Source organism: Lepidochelys kempii, chromosome 6, assembly GCF_965140265.1.
Source record: "Lepidochelys kempii isolate rLepKem1 chromosome 6, rLepKem1.hap2, whole genome shotgun sequence".
Taxonomy (NCBI): Eukaryota; Metazoa; Chordata; order Testudines; family Cheloniidae; genus Lepidochelys; species Lepidochelys kempii.
In genome coordinates this window covers 121,931,643-121,954,547 of record NC_133261.1, presented here as the reverse complement: position 1 = coordinate 121,954,547, position 22,905 = coordinate 121,931,643, and the positions used below count along the sequence as shown (strand labels likewise).

Sequence of the window (22,905 nt, the reverse complement as noted above, 5' to 3'; positions counted from 1 at the left end):
GCGGGCCCCCATTGGAGGAGCGCCGGGGAAACCTCGCCCAACCGGGCGAGAGGCCGCAAGGAGCTCCGCCTTCAGGTAGGCGGGGGCTATCCTGGCCTCGCCCACACGCGGGATGGGGGATGTGAAACCCCGCCCCCAGTAGGGGCGGAGTCAGCCCGCCGTTGCCACGCAGGGGAGAAGGAAGTGACGCAGACGGGCGGGGTGGAGCTTCGCCTCTCCCCGCCCCAGGAGTCCGGAAGCGGCGGCGGCTGGTGCTGGTGCTCTGCGGGGAGGCTCCGGCGGGTGGGCCCTGCTGCGGCAAGATGAGTGAGCGCAGCCCCCGGGGTGACCGTGCCGGGGCCCGGGCCGGGAGGGTCTGTTCCGTCCCGTTCCTCCCCGGGCCGCCGCCTGTCGGGCCCCTCCCGGTGCCCCCTCGTGGGGGCGGGGACCCCTGACGGGACCCAGCCTGAGACCCGGTTGTCCCGGGGTCAAAGCAGCCCCGCCCCCCCTTCCCTGCAGCGGGGGAGGGGCGGTCCCTGGAGCCGAGGGAGTGGACGGGGTGGGGGGGTTGCCCCCGGGCGGGAGGGGGGCAGGGGAGGGATGCCTGGGAGCTGGAGGGGGGAAGAGTGGGGGGGGGGATCAGTGGGGGCCTAGAACTCCATTTCTTAAGTGCGGTGCCGCAAACTCTTCCACCGGCTTTGCTGTTGCATCTCCAGTAACGTGAGGTACTACAGTGTTGCAACTCCTTGTATTTTTAAAAGCTGTAGCTATCCAGCCAGCCTGCCTTGGCTTGTATTGCGGGAGAACCGCACAATACTTAAATGCGTCCACTCAAATCTACGGCGACTGTGGGGTAAGTGCCGAATTCCGACAGACTCTTGAATTTGTGAACGAGATCTAGGGCCTGATCTTGGCCTGTGATGTGGTGTCGCCTGTGTCACGTGCAAAGGAGGCATAAGGTTGTCTAAACCAGGGGTGGGCAAACTTTTTGGCCCGAGGGCTACATCGGGGTGGGGAAGTTGAATGTAGGGCTGGGGCAGGAGTTTGGGAATGGGTGCGGTGTGCAGGAAGGGGCTCAGGGCAGGGGGGTTGGGGTGCAGGAGGGGTGTGGCAGGGAGCTCAAGGCAGGGGGTTAGTGGGCTCAGGGGGTTTGGGTGTGGGGGGTAGGAGGGGTGTGGGCCCCAGCCCAGTGCCACTTACCTCGATCAGCTCAGGGGTGGCAGTGGCGGCCCCAGTGGAGGCTGTGGGGCTGGGGCACGCAGCTGCAGCCCCTGGCAGAAGTCGTGGGGTTGGGGCTGCAGGATCCTGATTCCAGCCAGCCCCAGTTGCAGGGCAGGGGCGCACAGTCCCGCCTTCTCCTCAAGCCCTAGAAGTCACGGAGGTTCGGTAGAGTCACGGAATCCATGACCTCTGCGACTAAATCGTAGCGTTAAGTGTAAGACAAGCGACAACAGATAGATACAGACAAATAGACGGGAGTGCAAGGAAACTGAGGTAGCATTGATCAGCATGCTAATCAATGGTCTCAGCACACCAAGTGGCCTGACTTTTGTCAAGTTTTTTATAGGTATCCCAGCAAAGGAGAGTTTTAAGGAGGGATTTGAAGGAAGATGTTTACAGGGAGCTCCTAAGCAAGAGGGGCAGCATGGGAGGAAGCACGTAGCTGTGTGTTTGAAGATTTACCAAGTTGACGATGGAGGCTGGCATCTTAGGCCCATCGGAGGAGGGAGCTGACATCTGAATAGTGAAAAAGAGCTGGGGATAGGTTGTGAAGGGCCTTGAAACACAAGTAGCTTATGTTCGATGTGATAGAGAAGAGGGAACCAAGACAGGGATGCAAGAAAGGGGTGACATAGTCAAAGTGACGTGCTTGGGAAATTATCTTAGTAGCAGTAGCAGCATTCTGAATGGGTCTAAGATTTCATCTGTCAAGACCAGAGAAAACCATGTTGCAGGAATCAAGACATGAGATGACGGGGACCCTGAATAAGAGTTCTAAATGTGTGAATGGATGGAAAGGGCCATGTCTTAGAGATGTTATGCAGAAAAAAATTAGCAAGCTTGAGGCACAGCCTAGCTGTGAAGACCTAGAGGAGCAGTTCCCAAATTTTTTACTAAGGCGACCCACCAAATGCATTTTGTCTTTTTTTTGTGACCCACCCAGGGTCCAAATTCATGGAAGGAAGGAGCCAAAAATCATTCACCAGTATCCTTCTCCTCTTCTGCCCCACTGAGGGGGCACCGACCACCTGTAGCAGCACTTTCCACCCCACCACTGCAACCCTAACACTGGTGCAAAGGGAAGTTGGAGAGAGAGCCTGATCTGTACTCACCCTACAGTGGTAGCTCCTGTCCAGTGGAGCTGGGCCTGGGTCCGGGTCCCTGCTCTGGGTGTTTGCAGCCCAGTGCCCAGGATTGCAACGGCACTCAGGTTTGGCTTGGTTGCCTCTTCAAGCCTGAGTGGTGCTGCAACCCCATGCATGAGGTTGCAATGCCTGGAGCAGGCCCAGACTCTGCAGGACAGGAGCCACCACTGTGAGATGAGTGCAGTGTGGGCTCACACTTCAACCCTGCTCTCTGCACCATGCCTGGGACCCACTGTTTGGGAACCACTGACCTAGAGAGCGGTCTGAGTCAAACATGACATCGAGGTTATGGGCTTGAGTGCCAGGTGTGAGAGTGGCATTTTCCCCAATGATCAAGAAGATAGGTAGGGGAAGATTAAGAGCTCTGTTATAGCCATGTTGAGCTTGATGGCTAGACATCTACAAGGAGATGTCAGAGACAGGCTGAGATTTTAGTTCAGACAGGAGTCCGGTCTGGAGTGGAGACATAGATCTGTGAGTCATCAGTATAGAGATGGTAGTTGAATTTGTGTTTGCTGTTGAGATTACCCAGCGATAAGGCAGAGAGAGAGAAGAAAAGGGGACCAAGGACAGAGCTCTGTGGACCCCCCCGAAAGCTGAAGGGAGGCAGAGGATACGCTAAAGGAGCGATTAGAAAGGTTGGAGGAGAACCAGGAGAGTGGAGAGTCATGGATGCTAGGGAAGGACAAGATTTCGAGGAGCACAGTTGACTAAGTGACTGACAGGTCAAGATGGAGTACTGGTTCTGAGCTTTAAGGAAGAGGTCATTAGAGACTCTGGCAAGAGCAATTTCAGTAGAGTGCAAGGGGTGGAAGCTAGATTGGAGGATCTACAATGGAATTGGAGGAGAAGAACTCCAGACAATGCTGGTAAACAGTGCATGCAGTCAGCTTAGAGATGAAAGGGATATGGGGCAGTAGTTAATGAGACAAGCGGGGTTAAAGGTGGGTGGGATTTTGTAGGACACAAGAGACTAAAGCATTTTTGTATTGTGAGGGGAACAAGCTAGATGAAAGTGAGCGTAAGGGATGGAATGAGAGTGGGACGAGTTTGCTCAGGGGATGGGATCATTGGGGCAAGTGGAGGGCTGAGGGATTGAACTTCCTTGAATAATGTAAATTTGTCAGCCCACACACTCCCTTTAACTGGGCTTCCAACAAAGCAATCAATCAGTTATTGGGTTTTTAGGCACTTGTAAATACAGTTTTGTGGTGCTGTTTTTGTAGGTTTGTCCGAGAGGACAGCGAACAGATGGTGATAAAATCTGTCGGGAGTGTACAGGATCTCCAGGGCATTATGATTGGCTATACCTTGGCTTTATGGCTATGCTTCCTTTGATTTTGCACTGGTTCTTCATTGAATGGTATTCAGGGAAAAAGAGGTTAGTAATCTTTTTATTTAATTTAAAAACAAAAAGGCCCACCATAAATGTATATCATTCATATGAGAAGGCAAATTGAGTTGTGCTAAAGCAGTCAGGCTACTGGGCAGGCAGATACACAGGCTGCTAATTTTCTGGGCACACTGTGCTTATGGGTTTATTAATTTTCATCTTAGAGCTGCAAGTTCCTCCCAGATGGTCACAGTGCCCAGGAAATGCCCTATACCCAACTCCTTGTTTTAAATGTATTGAAGGAATCCTCATTGGTGTAGGAGGGAACGCTCACATATGTCAGGTTTTGGCCTAAAGGGGTTATAAAGATATAGTAATACTCTGACGGGAAGATACTTAACCTTTACTGTAGTATCCTAGGTTTCTGAATGCACTTTATAACAGACTTGTTAAAGAACGTGGCTGCGTTCTGTATTTTCATGCTGTGTAAATATTTTACAAATGATGCCCATTTAATGTGGTGTGCAAACAGTATACTAAACACTTAATGTTTCATACTATAAACTCTCAACCCACTAAAATATATCATTTTAACATGAGCTTTCAGCTCCAGTGAGAGTTTCATGCATCTGATTTAAAATGTTTGCCCTTTTATTTAAAAAACGTATGTAGCAAGTCACTATGAAAATGAAAACCACCATTTATAAAGAATAGGTAACTTAGAAATTAATGCCTTGGAAATATCAAGGGTGGTGCTTAGTTCTCACTTTGCCAGTGAATTAGGCAGAGGGCTTTATAATGTTGCAATACTTAATAGTTTAGTTTTGCTGAACAAAGAATATGCTTTCTGCGTTGTAGGAAGTTGTATAACTCTCACCTGCCTTGCATATTTGATCTTTCATTTTGCTAGACTAAATGTGGTGTGAATGTTAGTTTCAGAAGTTTAGCTGAAGTACAACTGCACTTGTGCACTAAATAGTGTGACTCAGATAAATGAGAAGATTATTTTCAGTATCATGCTTACTTCAATCTTCATTTTGTAATAACTGTGGCTTTGGCACATCTTTCATAGTGAATTTAAACACAATAGACAGTTTAGAATTGAAAGAGTCTTTATACTTCACTCAGCATTTGATATTTTTGACTTTTTTTCCCTGTTGATTTTCAAGTGGTATTAAAGAACTTTTTTCTTCCTCCCTCTGCAGTTCCAGTGCATTGTTTCAGCATCTTACTGCCTTATTCGAATGCAGTATTGCAGCAATAGTTACACTGCTTGTGAGTGATCCAGTAGGTTTTCTGTATATCCGTTCTTGCAAGGTAGAGATGCTTTCTGACTGGTATACGATGCTTTACAACCCAAGTCCTGATTACATTACAACTATACACTGTACTCATGAAGCTGTCTATCCTCTGTGAGTATAAAGTCAGAGTATTTTTTTATCAGTTTGCTATTTCACCATATGTGTTTCAGAAATTTATAAAATGCTGGGTTATGGTACATTTAACCCTGAAATGTGGCCGTATTCTGCTAAGTTAGTACTTCTTGTAAGAAGGGTAATCTGCTTGCCAAAATGTACTTAATGTAGCCTGGATTCAGGAAAGCATCCCTACCCAGAGAAGCACTTAAGCACATGCTTAACCTTAAGCATGTGCCCAAGTGCTGTCTTGAATTGGGGGCTGTGTTTATATGGCACTTCAAAATGGAACACTGTAAGTGCTTATTAATTCTTTTATTGGCCCTTGTGTGAGAAATGGAAAGTCCTAGTGGTAGTCTAGACTTCAGTTTATTTGTGAATCTGCTTGTCTATAACAGCAGCTTATACTAATTATGAGTGAACAGTAATAAATTTTTTTCCAGGTATTGGTAGAAATACATGCTTTAAATTCTAAAGTTTGTATAACTTTCAAACAGAGGTAGAGATAGAAAACTTTATACTGAGTGCTGTTCTAGATGAAATGAGGATAAACCAAGGAAGTCAGCTTACTATAACCTTAGTCTGAAATATAGCCATATGCCACTAATTGAAGAAAAAAAATCTGAACATTCACAACACTTCACAAATACGAAGTCATTCTTTCATCTGGTAGAGTGCATCAATTTTCCTTTCTTCTGCTTATAATGTTGATTTTAACAATTGTTTAAATGACTGACTTCTTTAGAAATTCCTCTTTGACAGTGTAGAATGTAAAAGGGCTTATCTAACCCAGACCAGTGGGCTACCAAACCCCCTTTGAAGTCTTGTGAGCTTTCTTTTTTGTGCTGCTTCTTTAAAGCACCAGCATAGTGAATCATAGTAAACCAGCAAGCCAACAATCTGTAACTGCAGCTTTACTGGCAGCGTTTTTGGCACATTGCAGCATGCTGGCTCTTTGGGAGAAATTCTACATATCTCTAGGTTAGAGGTGGGCAAACTACGGCCTGCAGGCCACATCTGGCCTGTAGGACCGTCCTGTCTGGCCCTTGAGCTCCCGGCTGGGGAGGCTAGCCCCGGGCTGCTCCCTTGCTGTCCCCCTTCCCCATAGCGATGCTGCTGCGTGGGCAGCGCTCTGGACAGCAGAGCTGTGCACTCCTGCAGGGCAAAGCAGCAGCATGTCTGGCTCTGGCTGGGCTGGGCAGGGCAGCTGCCAGACATGCTGCTCTGAGCAGCATGGTAAGGGGACCAGGGCAGGGGGGTTGGATAAGGGGCGGAGGGTCCTGGGGGGCAGTTGGATGGGGCAGAGGTTCTGTGGAGGCAGTCAGGGGGTGGAAGTTTAGGGGCGGGGTCAGGGAACGGGGGGGGTTGGATAGGCATGGGGTCCTAGGGGGCCTGTAAGGGGGCAGGGGTGTGGATAGGGGTCAGGGCAGTCGGGACAGGGAGCCGGGGGGGGTTGGATAGGGCATGAGGTCCCGGGGGCCTGTTGGGGGTGGGGGTGCAGACAGGGGTTGGGGCAGTCGGACAGGGGATGGGGTCCTGGAGGGTGGTTGGGGGGGGGTCCTGGGAGGGGGCAGTTAGGGGACAAGGAGCAGGTGGAGTTGGATGGGTTGGGGGTTCTGAGGGGGTGGGAAGTGGGAGGGGGCAGATAGGGGGCAGGGGCTGGCTGTTTGGGGGACACAGCCTTCCCTACTCAGACCTCCATACAGTTTTGCAACCCCAATGTGGCCCTCGGGCCAAAAAGTTTGCCCACCCCTGCTCTAGGTAGTTGCACAAAGAACTCAAGTAATGGTAATTATAGTAGTCTTACACTGGAGAGTAGCAACCTGTACCTTTTAACATCTCCTAAATTAGTGTCACAGCGAGCAGCCATGCAAGGGAGCCTGTTCATGAGGGTTTAGGAGTACAGAGACTCTAACAGCGAGCTTCAATACATCTTCGTTACACTTCAGGAGAGAGAATTAAGAAACACCTATAGATTTGGGCAGCCTTTAAGAACTAACCTACATGTTGCTTTCACTGCCCTGGGGAGGCAGTTTGGTCTAGAGAGGATGCTGTACTATGAGTCAGGAAACCTGCAGTTTGCTCCCACCTCTGTCACTGCCTTCTGGGGTGAACTATGACAAGTCAACTGAACTCTCTGGGCCTGTTTTTCCCTCCCACCCTCTATATAGATTGTAAAGTTTTCTTTGTGTGAGAGTGTGTATAGTGCCTAACACAAGGCATCCTAGGTCTGTTAGAGCCTGTAGTTACTACTGTAATGCAAATACTAAGTATTTTTTTCTTTATAGATACACCATTGTATTTATATACTATGCCTTCTGTCTGGTGTTGATGATGCTGCTCCGACCGCTTCTGGTTAAGAAGATTGCCTGTGGGTTAGGAAAGTCAGATAGATTTAAAAGTATTTATGCAGCACTCTACTTCTTTCCTATTCTAACTGTACTTCAAGCAGTTGGAGGAGGCCTGCTCTGTAAGTTGTTTGTTTGTGTTTTTTTTTTGTTTAGTTTGTTTTTAAAACGTATGCCCTTAACAAAAAGAACACCTTGCTCAGTGGACAAAGTATGTCCTTTTTTGCTTTGCTTGCGTAAGGCTATTGCGTTAAATGTATAAAGAAACATTCATCAAAATTACCTTTGTTGTTCAAATATCTGCCCGCAGTGCTATTATAAAATGAGATTACTCCACACAGCCATCTATTACATGAAGAAACGTGCCCCTTCCCCCCCCGCTTCTTGGGAAAACATTGACAAATCATAGAGCTGGTGTTGTAAATCAATAGTAAGTTCCTTAGCCAATCAACTCAGTGCTGCCTTAGCAGAACATGACAGTGCATTAAGTATACTATCAGTTTAGCTAAGATAGCTCTTTGCACGCATGCTGTTAGGGGCTTATTCCTTCACCTGCTTACTTCCCTGGTCCTTCTCGCATGAACAGAGAGCAACAATACCCGAAGTCCAAAGATGCAAACAATTTGATGTGTATTGAGGTGAACTTCCAGAAAGCATGATTCCAGTTTCCTTCCTTGGTGTCCCCCCTTCCCAGCTCTGACACCACAGAGCCGTACCTGTGTCCCTGTTCCCATTCCCCCCTGTAGCAAAACATGATTCCAATTTCCCCACCCTTACTTCCTGATTGACTGCAGACTACAGAGTAAAACTTGAGTTCTGCTTAGCTATACCTTAACCAATCGTAACATAATTGGTTAAATCATGTTACAATATATCCCCCCACCTTAATTAGTTTACACAGCAGACAGAAACAGCAAAATTAATTATACAGCAGACAGAAACAGTCACAGAACCAGACAGACCATGCAAATAATAGCAAAGTGGGAACTATAATGACAAAACAATACAGAAGTGAGGATTTCACAACTACATCTATTAAGCCATAAAGGTTTCCCAGCTGTGTCTATTGATAATTTCTTACTGAATAGAATGCTATCAAACTAAACCTCCTTTTACATTCTCTAGGCTCTTCCCTTTCTCTGGAGATGATAGATCAGATTGCCTTATTTCAATGTGACTAGTTTGGGATGTGACCATACATTTCCTAGCTTATGGCTGCCTCTGCTGTTTAGCCAGAGATCTTAGCCTAAGAACAGGGCCTAAGACTGTCACTGTAAGAGAAGGCCCATAAACAGGCAGACTGTGATTTTGATTTTCTTTTATACCTCTAGAACTAGCTAAGTGATAACAATACACACAAATTCTTAAAGTATAGGCCTTTGCAGACTGGCCTGAATATCTATATCCTAACACACACACACTGGTTTAAAACCACAGATAACTTTCAGACCTCTCCAAAGCAGCATTGGCCTCGCTCCCTAGGTAGTAGGAATGCTGTTCCAAGCTTCATTGCAGTTCTGTAAATTCAGCCTTCCAGAAAGAAATATTTTAAATAAAGGCAAGAATTAGCAAATGCTAAGGAATGCATTGGGAAAGCGGTGACAATGGGAGGCTAGAGAACACTCAAATGCAGTCAGCAGCTCAAGAGAGAAAATTATTGTTCTAAATTATTCTAAAAGCTACTTGCCTGTGCCAATATGAAGAGGGGTTTGTGGCCTCCAGACCTTGAGGAATCCACGAGGAGAGGTTGCCTCGTGTGCTATTCCCTCCCTCCTGGACACATGGCTCTGTGCCTTGCCTTTTACCCCTCAAAGCAGCGGGTGTGGACTGGAAGATTATGCTGCATTTTAGTGGTATGAACTTAATCTCTCTTTTCCAGCAGAAATACCTCTCCTTTCAGAAGGGGCTAAAGCAAATTGGAAAATGTAGCTATTCTTAGGCCCCCTCCATTCTCGAGTTCTAGCCTTGCGCTATAAGGCTGTGGGTTCCTGTGTGAAAGGGCAGCATGTCACCGTGCCATCACTCAGCATGCACGCTCCCATTTCAGCGGACTCTTCTGTCCACTTTTCTATTCACATTTGTGCTTTAGCTGTGGAGGAGGGAGCCAGAGGGCTATTAAACTTCAGTGATGCATGTTAAAATGTACAGAGCCTAATTAGAAATAGTATGAGAGAGGTCTATTAGATGAAGTGAGCTGTAGCTCACGAAAGCTTATGCTCAAATAAATTGGTTAGTCTCTAAGGTGCCACAAGTACTCCTTTTCTTTTTGCAAATAGACTAACACGGCTGTTACTCTGAAACCTGTCTATTAAAGCATGAATGATGTGGAGAAAGTGAATAAGGAATTATTTACCCCTTCACGTTACACAAGAACCAGAAGTCATGCAATGAAATTAAGAGGCAGCAGGTGTAAAACAAACAAAAGGAAGCACTTCTTCACACCATTCACAGGCAACCTGTGGAACTTATTGCTGGAGATGGGGTGAAGGTCAAAACTATAACTAGGTTTAAAAAAATTAGTTAAATGCAGGGAGGATAGGTCCATTGATGGGTATTGTCCAACGTGGTCAGGGACACAACCCCACGCTCTGGGTGTCTGTAAACCTATGACTGCCAGAAGCTGGGCCTAGACAGCATGGGATGGATCACTCAATAAATTGCCCTGTTCCGTTCACTCCCTCTAAAGCATCTGGCACTGGGCACTGTCGGAAGGCAGGATACTGGGCTAGATGGATCATTAATCTGACCTAGTATGGCCGTTCTTATGTTATGTAGAAATATGATCCTTTGGGCCTTGGAGGAAATGGATTTTGAAACCTCTAGAACAGTGATGCTCAAACTTCAGTGGTTCAGGAGCCAAATTAGTGAACAACATTACCCAAAAGAGCCACAGTAGTGTGAATGACAGGGGAAATATTTAGTTTTTGGATATAAATTATTCTCACAGCAAATAAGTTAACCTAGTAAAAGCATCCTGATTGGTTAAACCACACCGTGTTTTCATATCGTGCTACAAAGACCTGCAGGAGACCCATTAAAGAGCTACTTGCGGCTTGTGAGCCACAATCTGAGTATTACTGCTCTAGAAGGTCAAAAAGTAAACTTCTGTGCTTGTTTATCACTCATTCATACTGTAGTGCATGATTGTTAAATTTCAAATCCGTGGGCTAAAGTAGGCTGGACTGATTCAGTGGAACAGTTGCATACATAGCAGTAGTTAACGTCTTTTGCTGAAATGTACTTAAAGTGGTGGTGTTTTTTCCCTCCCCCTAATACATGCAATGTTTGCCTTTAGATTATGCATTCCCATATATTATATTGGTGTTATCTTTGGTTACTCTGGCTGTGTACATGTCTGCCTCTGAAGTAGAGGTAGGTAGAAATGTCTCTTCTGTCATAGATTTTAAAACTTAATTTTACCAGCAGAGCCTTGAGGCCTGAGAAGTAAGATAAGGAACACTAGCTCATTGTTAATGCATGATCAGATATCTGGCATATGCTACAATATCTTCTGGAATACTGACTTGAGTGGAGACTGCTAGCTTGCCTTGCCTCATGTATTTGTCTGTACTCTTGTGCTTATTCTGGGAATAAGCCTTTTTCATTTTTGGCATATGGGTCCAGCTCAAGGAAACTAGCATGAACTGGTAGTCCTTGATGCAACTCCCTCTCCCAAGGAGGACTAGGGAAAGATCATAGAGAGTGATTAGAGTCAAATCATTCTCAAGTCCAATAGACTTTATATATAGTGCCTCTCCCTGCATTGTGCACAACCTCTCACTTAAGTGTCAGATATAATGTAGGTGTGAAAACATTAACACCACTTTTTCTTTTACAAGTCTTTCAAGGATCTTCTTGTCAGGAAGAAAAGGCTTGTTGTTCTTTCTAGCCACTGGTTACTTCATGCCTATGGAATCATCTCTATTTCCAAACTGGAGAGACTTGGCCAGGATTTACCACTGTTGGCTTTGGTACCTGCACCTGCCCTCTTTTACTTACTTACTGCAAAGTACACTGAACCTTCACGCATCCTTTCAGAAGGAGCAAATGGACATTAAATGTAATTTGTGCCAACACCCGCAATGAAACCATCGCAGTAACATGGATTAAAGAATTTCACTGTTTGTTATGCCCTTCAGCTCTTCTTAGACTGCAGTTGTCATTTCTGTACAAAACATTTTCTGGGTAAAACACCGTACAGAATCTAAGAGTATGTAATCTTAAAGTGCTGTACTTTAACTTCATGAAGGGCTTGTAAAAAATCGAAGTGGATAATGTCTTAATCTATATACATTTTTCACTATGTGTAAATACTGGTGGGACATACCTTGTAATACAAACAAAAAACATGTACCTTATTTATTTATTTCACAATGCCATATATTAGCCTCTGTTTGAATAAAGTTGCAAAATAGAGCTGTGGTTTTCTGGTAAAGTGTCTGGCTTCTGTCACCCGCTCACTTGGAATTACCATCTCCTTAAAAATAAGAGGTTTGTGGAGAACACTCAATGTCTAAAGTTGCAGCTGTAGTTATATATTAGCATTTTACTCCCACTAGAACCCCCTCCCTTCCCCTGCTACAGCCTCCTATTAACTTGCAGCCCAATTCAGTTTAGATCTTAAAACACGGGCGAGGAAACGAAGCACAGAATGGTTAGAGCAGGATTGTTCTCTATAGTACATTTCTTACTGCATCATTCAGTCTTGTTTGAGATGTGCTGACTGTACAATCTTCCATATGGAGCCTATTAAAGAGTACTGTCCCTTCCACTCAGGCAGTTTTCCTAATATGCTGCCTGCATACTCCTATCCAGAAATTGGTTCTCCTAGCTAACAACTGTTGTTAGCAAACATTCTGCAGTAAAACATGTGATGCATCTGTCAATCTCTAAGCAATGAAGGAGCCTCCATGGGGGAGACCTCTCCATGCCTTTCACCCTTGTTGAAAATTGTTGGGTTTTGGTGCAATTAAATAATTGTCTGTTTCCTCATTGGGTGCTTCATATCCGTTGGTTTTGCTTTGGTGTACACTCAATCACGCTGATAAAGCTTGAGCCACCACTAACATTGTAAAGGTGAGAAATGTGGCTGGTTGGCTGCCACCCAGCACTGATCTGGAGGAGTTAGAGCAGGGGGACTGTAGGCAATGATAGAAAGCTTGATGCTAGTGTATGTAACACACACACAGAGGGAGAAAGGGCAGAGAAAGAAATGGGGTTGCTGACACGAAGGAGCAGTCCCTGTCCCATTAAGTGGATTCTTTAATGCTCTCCTAGTATTACTTTTACACATAACACAGCAATCTACATGCTAGAATGGAGGTATTCACAAGAGGTGTGCTAGCATAAGACAAGGGTGACAGTATGAAACAGACTGAGAATCATCATCTTACAACACTTAAATGATCATTAATCTGCAGAGGGAAGTGACATGGTAACCAACATAGCCTTTAACTGCTTCAGATGTAAAAATATGAGCAGCCATTTCCCAAGGGTATTTTGATCAGCCAACTCTTTTGGGGCAAGTTAACCAGTGACCTGTTTTTTAAATTTTGAGCCTGTGGAAGTAATTACAAAGAGGGGAGAGGAGGATAAAAATGTACTGATCATGGCATACCCTGGTATAACAGTCAGTGTGTTTATTTAAGAGTCACAGAAGCATGTTGTGTTTTATTACCCAATTAGGCTGTAAGGAATTGGAGAGCTGCTTGAGAGCTTACTTCTCAAAGCAAAGCTGATGCAGATCTAGTCAAAGGAGACCATACTATGGAACCTTCAGATAATTCAGGGTATTTGTTTTGGACTCTACACCAGCTTACCTGCCTCCAGATGTCACTGTTCCTTGTTCAGATGCAAACTATGTAGTATTCTCTCTTACTACAAGACTTAGGATTTTTGTCCTAATAACTATACTGCCTAACTGGAAAATTAGAGCCACTATTTCAAAAAGGACTTCTACAATGGTACACACAAAAACACATTTGGGTGTGAAAATAGGCATTTACTTAAATGAGATTGGGTACATCTATCTGTTTGCATACAAACATTCCCATTTTTTATGTACCGAAATCCATAAGGCTCTGATAAATATAGACATTAAAATACCAACTACCCTGGTTAGTATTTTGTCACTTTTTTTTTTTTTTAAATAAAAGTGTTCTGTGCACAGTCTTGTACCTGTATTTTCAGACACAATTACTGGGACTGCACATACACTTGGGGTGACTGGGTTTCTGGATCAACTGCAATGTACATTTGCACGCACAGCTATGGTAATGACAAAAAAGCAATTGCATATGCATTTCTGTTCATGGACAGCGTGACTCCAGGCTTAAAAGTTTGGCCCTAAGTTGTCAAAAAGAAATGTGAAAACAAAACCCAAGTAGCACTAATGATAAGCATGTCATTGGATAAGACTGGGGAACCTTGTATATTAATCCTAAAATTTCTATTAGTCAGTAATCTGTTAAGAGCATAGTTTATAGTAGGTAAATGTAGCCTAGGGATCATATATGGATACTTACCTTTTCACTCCAATATTCTATCCTTCAGAAACATCTGGAATTTAAATATAAAATACATATTTTAGCAAGCTTTTCTCAGTATCTGCTCTCATTTGCACAAAAAAGTTAATTATAGATACTTAGTTTAAGATGGATGTAATTAAACAGACCCATTTTTGCCTGATCCTTGTGGTCCTTTTATGAAATGACTTTCCATTGACCACAGTGAACATTCCACACATGAAATAATGGCAGCATCAGGCCTTAAGCTGAAGCAGAAATATTCTTTTCCTTATAGATTTAACCCATCCCTTTCTCTAGTTTGCTGTCCAAATATCCAAATCCCAATCACCTCAAAGGTGTATGACTACAAGAACCTTTCTGCTTAAAAATCCTATAATCAAAAAACCAATGTACTTCTGTTACAGGAATATAGCCATATGCATGCACATACCACGGACATTCCCCGGGATAGAGCTTAGGACTTTTAGCATCCAAAGCACAAGCCTGTACCACCGGAACTAAAATGAGTAGCAAGGTATTATGGGGGATGGAGGGAATGGCCCTAAGAGGAGACACGTTCATGCTCAGTCCCAGTGTATTATTATTTAAAATGTAAACAATAGAAGTTGCCGATACAAAAAATTCTAGGCATCCTAACCATCAATTAAACTTACAGTGCCATAATGCTAATCATATAGCGCCAGGCCAGGCAGCAGCTCTGACTTGTTAGCCTTCGCACGTCCATTGTGGAAAAGCTAAAATGTGTTTCTGAAGAGAACAGTGAAGCTCTAAATATTTTTCACAGCTTTCTTACTGAATTAGCCTTTAGGAACAGGAAATTAAATGTATCATCATCACCCAGGCTGTGCAATAAAATATGCATACTTTTCCCAATGAACACAATAGCTTTTCCACTGTGAATGTAAGTCCAGATCCTCGCTGGTGGAAACTGATGTAGCTCCATGGAGCTTACTTCTGAAGTGTTATCACTGTTTATTCCAAATGAACAAATTCACCATAATTCCATCAGGATACAAAGTAAAAGAAAAGGGATTGGTGTATCTTACTGGGTTCTGTGCTGGATTTACTTTCTAACAAAGAATCCAGTCCATCAAAGTTATTTTGTAGCCCTTTGTTAATAAAATCAATCTTTTTCTCTCTCTGATGAAGTTTCATTACAAGATCTGCTATTGCAGCCATGATTTCCTTCTCATTCGCCACAAATTCCTATAATGAGACAAAGTGGAAAAATCATTTTCTTGTAAAGAAAAAGAAATCACAAAACATTCGGATGCTTTTGTTTTGCATTTCCTGACTTTTCATAGATTGTCCAAACACCAAATGTATAGCTCTGCTGGGTTGGCATACCCACTCTTGAGATCCAGAGACAGCTCTTATTGTAGATTTTTTCATGAGTTTCTTATTGCAGGTTGAGTTTTAAAAAACATTAAAGAAAGATGACAACCTTTAGGTTTGTTTGAACCTAGCATGAGGGAAATAGAATCTGAACCAACCTAGGACAAAGAAATTTTACAATCATTATTTTTATGCAGTGCTAGAAAATTTCTAATTTCCTGTATTTTACCCTGTGGCAGAGTAATGGTAGTAGACTATTTACAGTGCCAAATCTTCTATTATTCTTTTTTGCATGGTAACCAAATTATTTTCAATGCTAAAAAATACCTTGTCAAAAAATGTTGAAACCCACCTTTTGCATGCTACTGTCCTCTGACCATCCCTTCAGAAAAAGCTCTAAAATAAATTCAGTTTTAAAATGTTAGCAGATTGTCAGAGAAACAAACATTCTAAAATAGTCTTCCTTTTCAAATACTGAGAATATGATCATTTTTGTTTTTAAATAACTGAACATTTCCTTTGATGACATGTTACTCACGATGAAGGACTGTCAGATCACTCAGAATTTTTACTGTTGTTGATTTGTGGTTTTCGGCTTCATGGCTCATTGTCAAAATATCTGCTTTCATCTGTGCATTGCACTGCAGAGAAAATCATTGCAGCTATGTAAACATTTGTGTTTGGTCTCTTCTTCCTGATCTCTTTAGCTATTTTTGTGACCTACAGATATACAGAGGGTGGTGTACTCCCCAGGACAAAACTCTTTCCATTGCTACACTTTTCCTCAACATCAGGCATCCATTTCACTTTCCAGAACAATGACATTAATGATAACCAAAATAAGTGAAATCTCAGGACCAGATCCTCAGCTCTAAACCAGTCAGTCAATGTAGCTGTGCTGATTTATACCCGCTGAGGCTTTGGCCCTCACTCTTCACTCGCAGTTTAGTTTCCCTGTGTCTCTTTACTATATCTAACTGTCCCAAGACAATAGTGAAGTACAAAAGCAGGTTCCAAACTCGTATCTTTGTTGTACTTCAGGTACCAGTGGCTCTGGCTTTTGGAGTTGAAACTGATTTTCTTCTTTCTATAGTTCCTTTGCTACATCATCAGCAGTAGAGGACGTAGAACAAGGGTGGGCAAACTACAGCCCATGGGCCACATCCCGCCTGCCAGCCGATTTAATCTAGCCCTCCATCTCCCACTGGGGAGTGGGGCCTGAGGCTTGCACGCACATGCCGCAGCTCCCGGAAACAGCAGCATGTCTCTCCCCCGGCTCCTACGCATAGGGACAGCCGGGGGCTCCGCAAGCTGCCCCCGCCCCAGACAGTGCCCTCGCAACTCCCCCATTGACTGGGAACTGTGGCATGGGAACTGCAGGGATGGCGCCTGCGGACGGAGCGGCGTGCAGAGCTGCCTGGTCACGCCTCCACGTAGAAGCCGGAGGGGGAACATGCTGCTGCTTCCAGGAGCTGCTTGAGGTAAGTGCTGCCCAGAGGCTGCACTCCTGAGCCCTTCCCATGCCCCAGCCCCCTGGCCAGCCCTGATACCCCTCCCACCCTCCGAACCCCTCAATCCCAGCCCAGAGCCCCCTCCTGCACCCCAAGCCCCTCATCCCCAGCCCTACCCCAGAGCCTGTACCCCCAGCCGGAGCCCTCACACACCTCTGTGCCCCAATCCCCTGGCCCAGCCCGGAGCCCCCTCCCACATTCTGAACCCCTCAGTTCCAGCCTGGAGCACCCTCCTACACCCCAAACCACTCATCCCCAGCCCCACCCCAGAGCCTGCAGTTCCAGCCAGAGTTCTCACCCCCTCCTGCCCCCTACTCCCCCGCCCCAGCCCAGAGCCCCATCCCACACCCTGAACTCCTCATTTCTGGCCCCACCCCAGAGCCCGCACCCCCAGCCAGAGCCCTCACCTCCTCCTACACCCCAACCCCAATTTCGTGAGCATTCATGGCCTGCCATACAATTTCCATACCCAGATGTGGCCCTTGGGCCACAAAGTTTGCCCACCCCTGACGTACAGCAACCAGCATTTGGGTGTCAGCATGAACAGACCATCTTGAAATTGTTCCTATACTGAGCATCAAGGAGAGGGATAACTGTACTATGGTAAAAGGGCTGTCTTTCCAAAGAAGGCTTATGTTTATATGACGGAAAATAAATTATAAGGTCACATTTTCAAAGCACCTCCTAAGGAGCATCTGTAATATTAGTGCATGCAAATACAGGCAACTGCACTCGTAAAACCAGGCTTCTGTGCATTCAAACAGGGGCGCATACAAATACAACACACAATTCAGAAAGCCCTTTGGAAATTTACCTCACTGTGTCTAATGAAGGTGTAGCTTCAGCTTTGAGTTGTGGCCTGACATAGATCAGCAATCAAGACTTTGCTTCCACAATAGTCTAATGTGCTCAGATCTTTTCTGGAGAAGTAACTCCTTTATTCTTGTAGGCTAGTTTGACACCTAGCACAGGACCTAGCAATGGAAGACTTAGGGTAACATTCCCAAAAATATCTAGGAGCCTTAGGAGCCTAAGTCCCATTTTCAGAAATGACTCAGGCACTTATGAACCTAAGTCTATTGACTTTCAATGAAAATTGGGCTCTTAAATGCCTAAAGGTATGTCTAGAGCGGGAAGATGTAAACTCTAGCTTGAGGAAACATAAGTTGCACTCTGATAGAGCTAGTGCACTAAAAATAGAAGTGTAGCCATGGTGGCACGCGGGTCTAACCACTCCAAGTACAATCCCATCTGAGACCATAGGTACGCATGCAGAATGGCTAGCCCCTGTCACTGCTTGCACCACAGCAGCTACACTTCTATTTTTAGTGTGCTAGCTTGATCGGAGCTAGTGTGGCCATGTCTCCTCAAGCTGGAATTCACACCTCCAGCTCGAAGTCGCTTCTAACATGGGACTAGGCCCTTTTGAAAACTACGTTAACCCTGGAAAACAATAGGCAGCAACAAATGCTTAGCCAGGATAGAACTGACTGATCATGTCATCATCACTCGAGTCCAGAGCTGGATCCATCAAGGAAAATGTAGGGATTCCTACAGTCCCTGAAAGAAAATGCACCTGGAAAGCTGAACATCAGCATGCTGCATGCAAACCTTCTGTAGAGTCAAAACAAGTCAGCTTTCCTGTGATCTTTGTTGTAGAGTGGCGGGAGGCACTGTTAACCCTCTCTGGGCAGTAACCACAATGAATCCCAGTGTTTCTCACCTCTCATCACAACAGTGCACCATTCTAAGAGGGGATAGCTTACCACCTAGTTTCAGCTTGAGACCATTTCATATCACTTAGTGGGGTTGGGTTTTCTGACACACAGTGCTCCAGCCACTGCTCCAGAACAAAAGAATGAGCTAAAATGGCTGTGTAAGTCAAAAGGGATTGTCTCCCTTGTTGCAATACCAAACAACACAGGCTGCTTTTATACCTCAGTTTTCACACAGTCTTCCACAGCTAGCAGGGAAGCCTTTCCCTATATACCTGACTGGATGCACCAGTGCTTTTTCTACTCAATGATGAAAGATCCCTTCACAGACAAAATGTAAAAGGGACAAATCCTGCCTTTAGATGTTCCTACGTGTCTCCCAACGAAGCTACCGGGAGCCTCACAGGTGCATCAGAAGGCAAAATTTGGCTCCTATTTTGCATGCTGAAGCATTTATAGTGTTTATTCTGTTTCATCCTTCTCCAATTCTATTTTTCCCTGTGAAAAGAAAATTGAAGAGAGACCTGCATGCTGACAAGCTGTGATGTAAACCATCAGTATACTTCAGTATACTCACTAATTTCAGTCTGCAGTTTTCTGTCTTCACAATGTCGAGCTTCCTGTCGACCTCATAGATGTCCCTCTCTAGCAACTTCAGAACTTCTGTATGCTCTTTCAACTGGTCAAATGCCAGGTCACGCTTTATTCTTAATTCATTCTTCAGCTCAGCCTATTAATGAATAAATCCTTCATTATTTTGCTTCATTTGTAATTGATCTTGTATTTGGACTATAATTGTTGTAACCTAAAAAATTAATAATAATAATAATACTTTTCACATATGGGGCACCTTTCGCAGAAAGATTTCAAAGCTTTACAAAAGGAATCCTAGTTATCTTCATCTTACACAGTAGGGAAAAGAGGCACAGAAAGGTGAAGTGGAATTGCTCAAGGTCAGCAAGCCAGTGGCACAGCTGGGAATAGAACCCAGGTCTCCTGACACTGTCTCATACACTAACCATTGAACCTCATTTCCTGTCTATTTAAATCAGACATGGGGTCACATTGATGAGCTTAGCGACACACACACACAACATATTTCTATTGATGAAGGCTTTGGTGGTACACAAATGTTTGGAACACAGATTCTGGGTAAGCTATTGCCTATTTAAAGATGCTTGGAGAAGGAGCATTTCCTTCTCGAATAAGGATTAGCATCTGTGACTGTGGGCTTTTGTGCGTCAGCAACCACAGAGCTCCATCCTTGCAGTATCAGGCCAGCCAGGCACAAACCTTGCGGTTTTGTTTGTGACTCAGACACCTTTCTTTAGTACTGTGTCTTTCACACAAACCATCTGTGACTCTGAATTTCTCTCCCTTTATGCTGTTATCTATTGATATAGTCAAGATAGGCAATGAGCTGGAGAGATCATGAGACAAAGATACCCGACAGTTTTACCAAGAAGCAGCAAAGGCTCTTGCACCAGCCACGGTCAGCTTCTGTACAGGGACAGAGCTCACACAGGGCTCAATACTGCAGCCCCTTCCTCACTTAAGTCATCCTTTTAATTCCATTGGGACAGCGCTTATGACTAAGGGTCACAAGATCAAGGTCAGTTTTTTGCATGACAAAGGACAGTGCTGCTCTGAATCAAGCTATGCAAGCATCCTCCAGCCAGAATCTCTGTGCATGACCAGTTGCACAGCAGCTATAGGAAGATGGTATTGGAAGGGCGGAGGGAGATCATTAAAAAGCACAAGAACAGAGAGGAAGAAAACTGATTTAGGAAACTTTAACAAATAACGTTAAATAAGGTTTAAACCATTACCATGATCTTCTTGAGTTTACCAATCATCCTGACTGACCGATCAATGGATTTTGTCAGTCTTGTCTCTTCATCTTTTAGTTCTACACATCAGGAAAAGGTTTTTTTAGACGACAGAACTAGATGTTCCATCAACAAATGATCTTCTGTATAGGGACATTATTATTCATTATTAATGTTTCAGTAGTGTCCAGATGTCATAATCTATCTGGTGCACAAAGCCCTCAGAGCTTTACTGTACTTTACAGTTCATCTGAACTATGGTAGACAGCTCTGGTACAGTCAGACCTCTTATTTATATATAATTTTAATAATTTTTTCAAATACAACAAATATATCAAAATACCAGATTCACCATAATACACAAAGTTAAGTAAAGAGGATTAGGATAAAGATTGGGGAGGGGAAACAAAATACCTATCTTCAGGGTCTATATTAATCTTAAACCTCTACAAAGTCATCTTCAAATTTTTCAGGCATTCCTCTTTTGTGGAATGCCAGTTGCTCATTAGCTTTGAGGTCACCCATATTACCAAGTCAGATCTCTTTCTAAGACAGAAGCAGAAAGCTTCGAAGTGCATCGGAGTTATTTAATATCTACCTGAGACTACTTTTTTCAAGTCTTCATATTTTTCATGCTTCTCTTCCAACTCTTTCTGTCTTACTTCTATGAGAGGGATGCTCAGAATTAGTTGTTGTTCTTTTTGATATATCTCTTCAGTTTTACCTTTGACATCATCCTTTAGTGAAAATAAATGTTAATTAACGATCTATTAAAGTGGACATAATCACTGTAGCAAAGGAAGACAAAATGAACAGATTAACTGGAAACTGCAGAGTTGAGAGACATAGATTTGAAAGTGAAGAGTGGCAAAATGAAGGCAATTTGAATATCCAGAATGAGGAGACAGCCTAATTAATTCTTTTGACATTACACATCGTGAATCTCCAGCCACATTACAAAGTGATTTAAATAGAAGCAGTGAATTCAAGTAGCAATACTTGTATTGGCACAGGAATATGCTCTGGGTGCACAGAACACCGCAATAGAAGAAACAGCAGATAGAGCCATGGGTGTTCACATTGCTTTACAGACAAATAAGACTATAATAAGATAAATAAGTGAGCAGAGACTGCAGCAAGTATGACTGAAATGACTAGGGTGTGCACAACTGGAGAAGAGTACAAAAGAGTAGAAGCCCCAGGAAGAGGCACAAGTTGTTGCAACACCAAAATGATAAAAAGTGAAGACACAGGAAGAAACGGAGACAGTTAAAGAAGAGAAAAACCAGAGAGAGAACCACTGAAGGAGAAATAATAGTTACAATTATTTTTCTACCCCAAAGGGTATATCATTATCTTTGACTTGACTCAGTCTAGTCCACATGCAAAGGGTAATCCTCATATGTCACATTTATTGTGGGATGTTAGAGCAACCCTATTAAAGACACTAGAGTAGGAATTAAAGAGCATTTATCACACGTTATGTATGTTTTTGAACAGCACAGCTGCCAGGAAGTGCACATAAGGAGAGATCCAGTGTGTAATTATTTTAGATCCATACACACAAAGGCATTGAAAGAGAGAGAGAAGAAGAGGCTTGGGATATTTCATACATTAAGGATGTCTGGTTTATCCTATTCTGAACCATTAGACTGACGGCTGAGAATCATACAACCAGGAAATGTTACCTAGAGACAGAGGAAATGCTACATACACCGGATGGGAGAAGTGCCTGATGTTTCTGGAAGCTCCAGTCAGTTCTCATTCAGAGTCTCATATTGTCCTCCTTTCTCTTTGAAGGAGGGCTGCTGGAAACTATAATAGAGCACTCAGAAGATTAGTGCACATAGGACCAAACTGCCCTGGATTACGCCTCACACAACACCAGTGATGTCAATGGATTTACAGCTCTGTAACTCCGAACAGAATTTGGCCCATCATGTCAGCAGTGAGACTAATATTTTCATAAAGCCTGTGCTGTTTATCTAAATATTGTGGGACAAATTTCACACTGATCAACTCCAAGCAACTGCTTCAAAGTTAACGGGGTTGAAAATCACGAAAGAATTTGGTCCACTATATTTTATTTTACATTTTTTATTGCAGATCTTTTACACTTTTTATGGGCACTTTCTCGGCATGGAATTCCATTTGATAGATATGAGTACATACATATGGATAAGGACACACATGTGGAGGGCATGCCACAATTTAGTAGCAGTATGAGTTGTTCAATCAACTTCCTGTACTAGATGATATATCAGCCACAAAACTCAGACTGATGCCTTTGTTGTTGGTTTGTCTGGAAGACTACTAAGAAGAAACCAGTTTTATTTTATTTCTCACTTAGGTCTCATCTAGCAGTTCAGGGAACAGGTGGGATTAAGGCAGTTTAAACCAAACAATGATCAGACCTCTTTGCCTTTGGCATCTAGCAATCAAGTAACTGTGGGAAAGCTCCCTGCATGGAATCCACCACTTCATTGCTCTTATTTTCAGTGCACACAAAGCCTTGTACGAGTTGCAAAGGAAGACTTTACCCACTGC

The 22,905-nt window shown here is 43.9% G+C and overlaps 2 protein-coding genes across 4 annotated transcripts in view; one reads left to right on the top strand and one right to left on the bottom strand.

Annotated features, from left to right (window-relative positions):
- Positions 1–182: 182 nt before the first annotated feature.
- JKAMP (JNK1/MAPK8 associated membrane protein) lies at positions 183–11,857 on the top strand. Of its 3 annotated transcripts, XM_073349961.1 has the most exons (7): positions 183–306; positions 741–832; positions 3,572–3,726; positions 4,884–5,090; positions 7,382–7,563; positions 10,737–10,813; positions 11,281–11,857. In XM_073349961.1, exons 1-7 carry the CDS (start codon positions 303–305, stop codon positions 11,497–11,499), a joined length of 936 nt encoding a protein of 311 aa, XP_073206062.1. In that variant the 5' UTR covers positions 183–302; the 3' UTR covers positions 11,500–11,857. The 3 variants fall into 3 exon arrangements, with proteins under 3 accessions (XP_073206062.1, XP_073206063.1, XP_073206064.1); XM_073349962.1 differs by lacking the exon at positions 741–832; XM_073349963.1 differs by lacking the exon at positions 10,737–10,813 and having other exon boundaries at positions 11,281–11,428.
- Positions 11,858–13,964: 2,107 nt separating this feature from the next.
- CCDC175 (coiled-coil domain containing 175) overlaps positions 13,965–22,905 on the bottom strand; it is a 45,911-nt gene continuing 36,970 nt past the window's right edge. The window contains exons 15-21 of the mRNA XM_073350359.1: positions 20,957–21,095; positions 20,359–20,438; positions 19,107–19,259; positions 15,842–15,944; positions 15,656–15,699; positions 14,833–15,174; positions 13,965–13,999 (exon numbers count right to left, since the gene is read on the bottom strand). Of these exons, the coding sequence (XP_073206460.1) occupies positions 14,974–15,174; positions 15,656–15,699; positions 15,842–15,944; positions 19,107–19,259; positions 20,359–20,438; positions 20,957–21,095 (720 nt within the window). The 3' untranslated portion in view covers positions 13,965–13,999; positions 14,833–14,973. The remainder of the gene's footprint in view (positions 14,000–14,832; positions 15,175–15,655; positions 15,700–15,841; positions 15,945–19,106; positions 19,260–20,358; positions 20,439–20,956; positions 21,096–22,905) is intronic.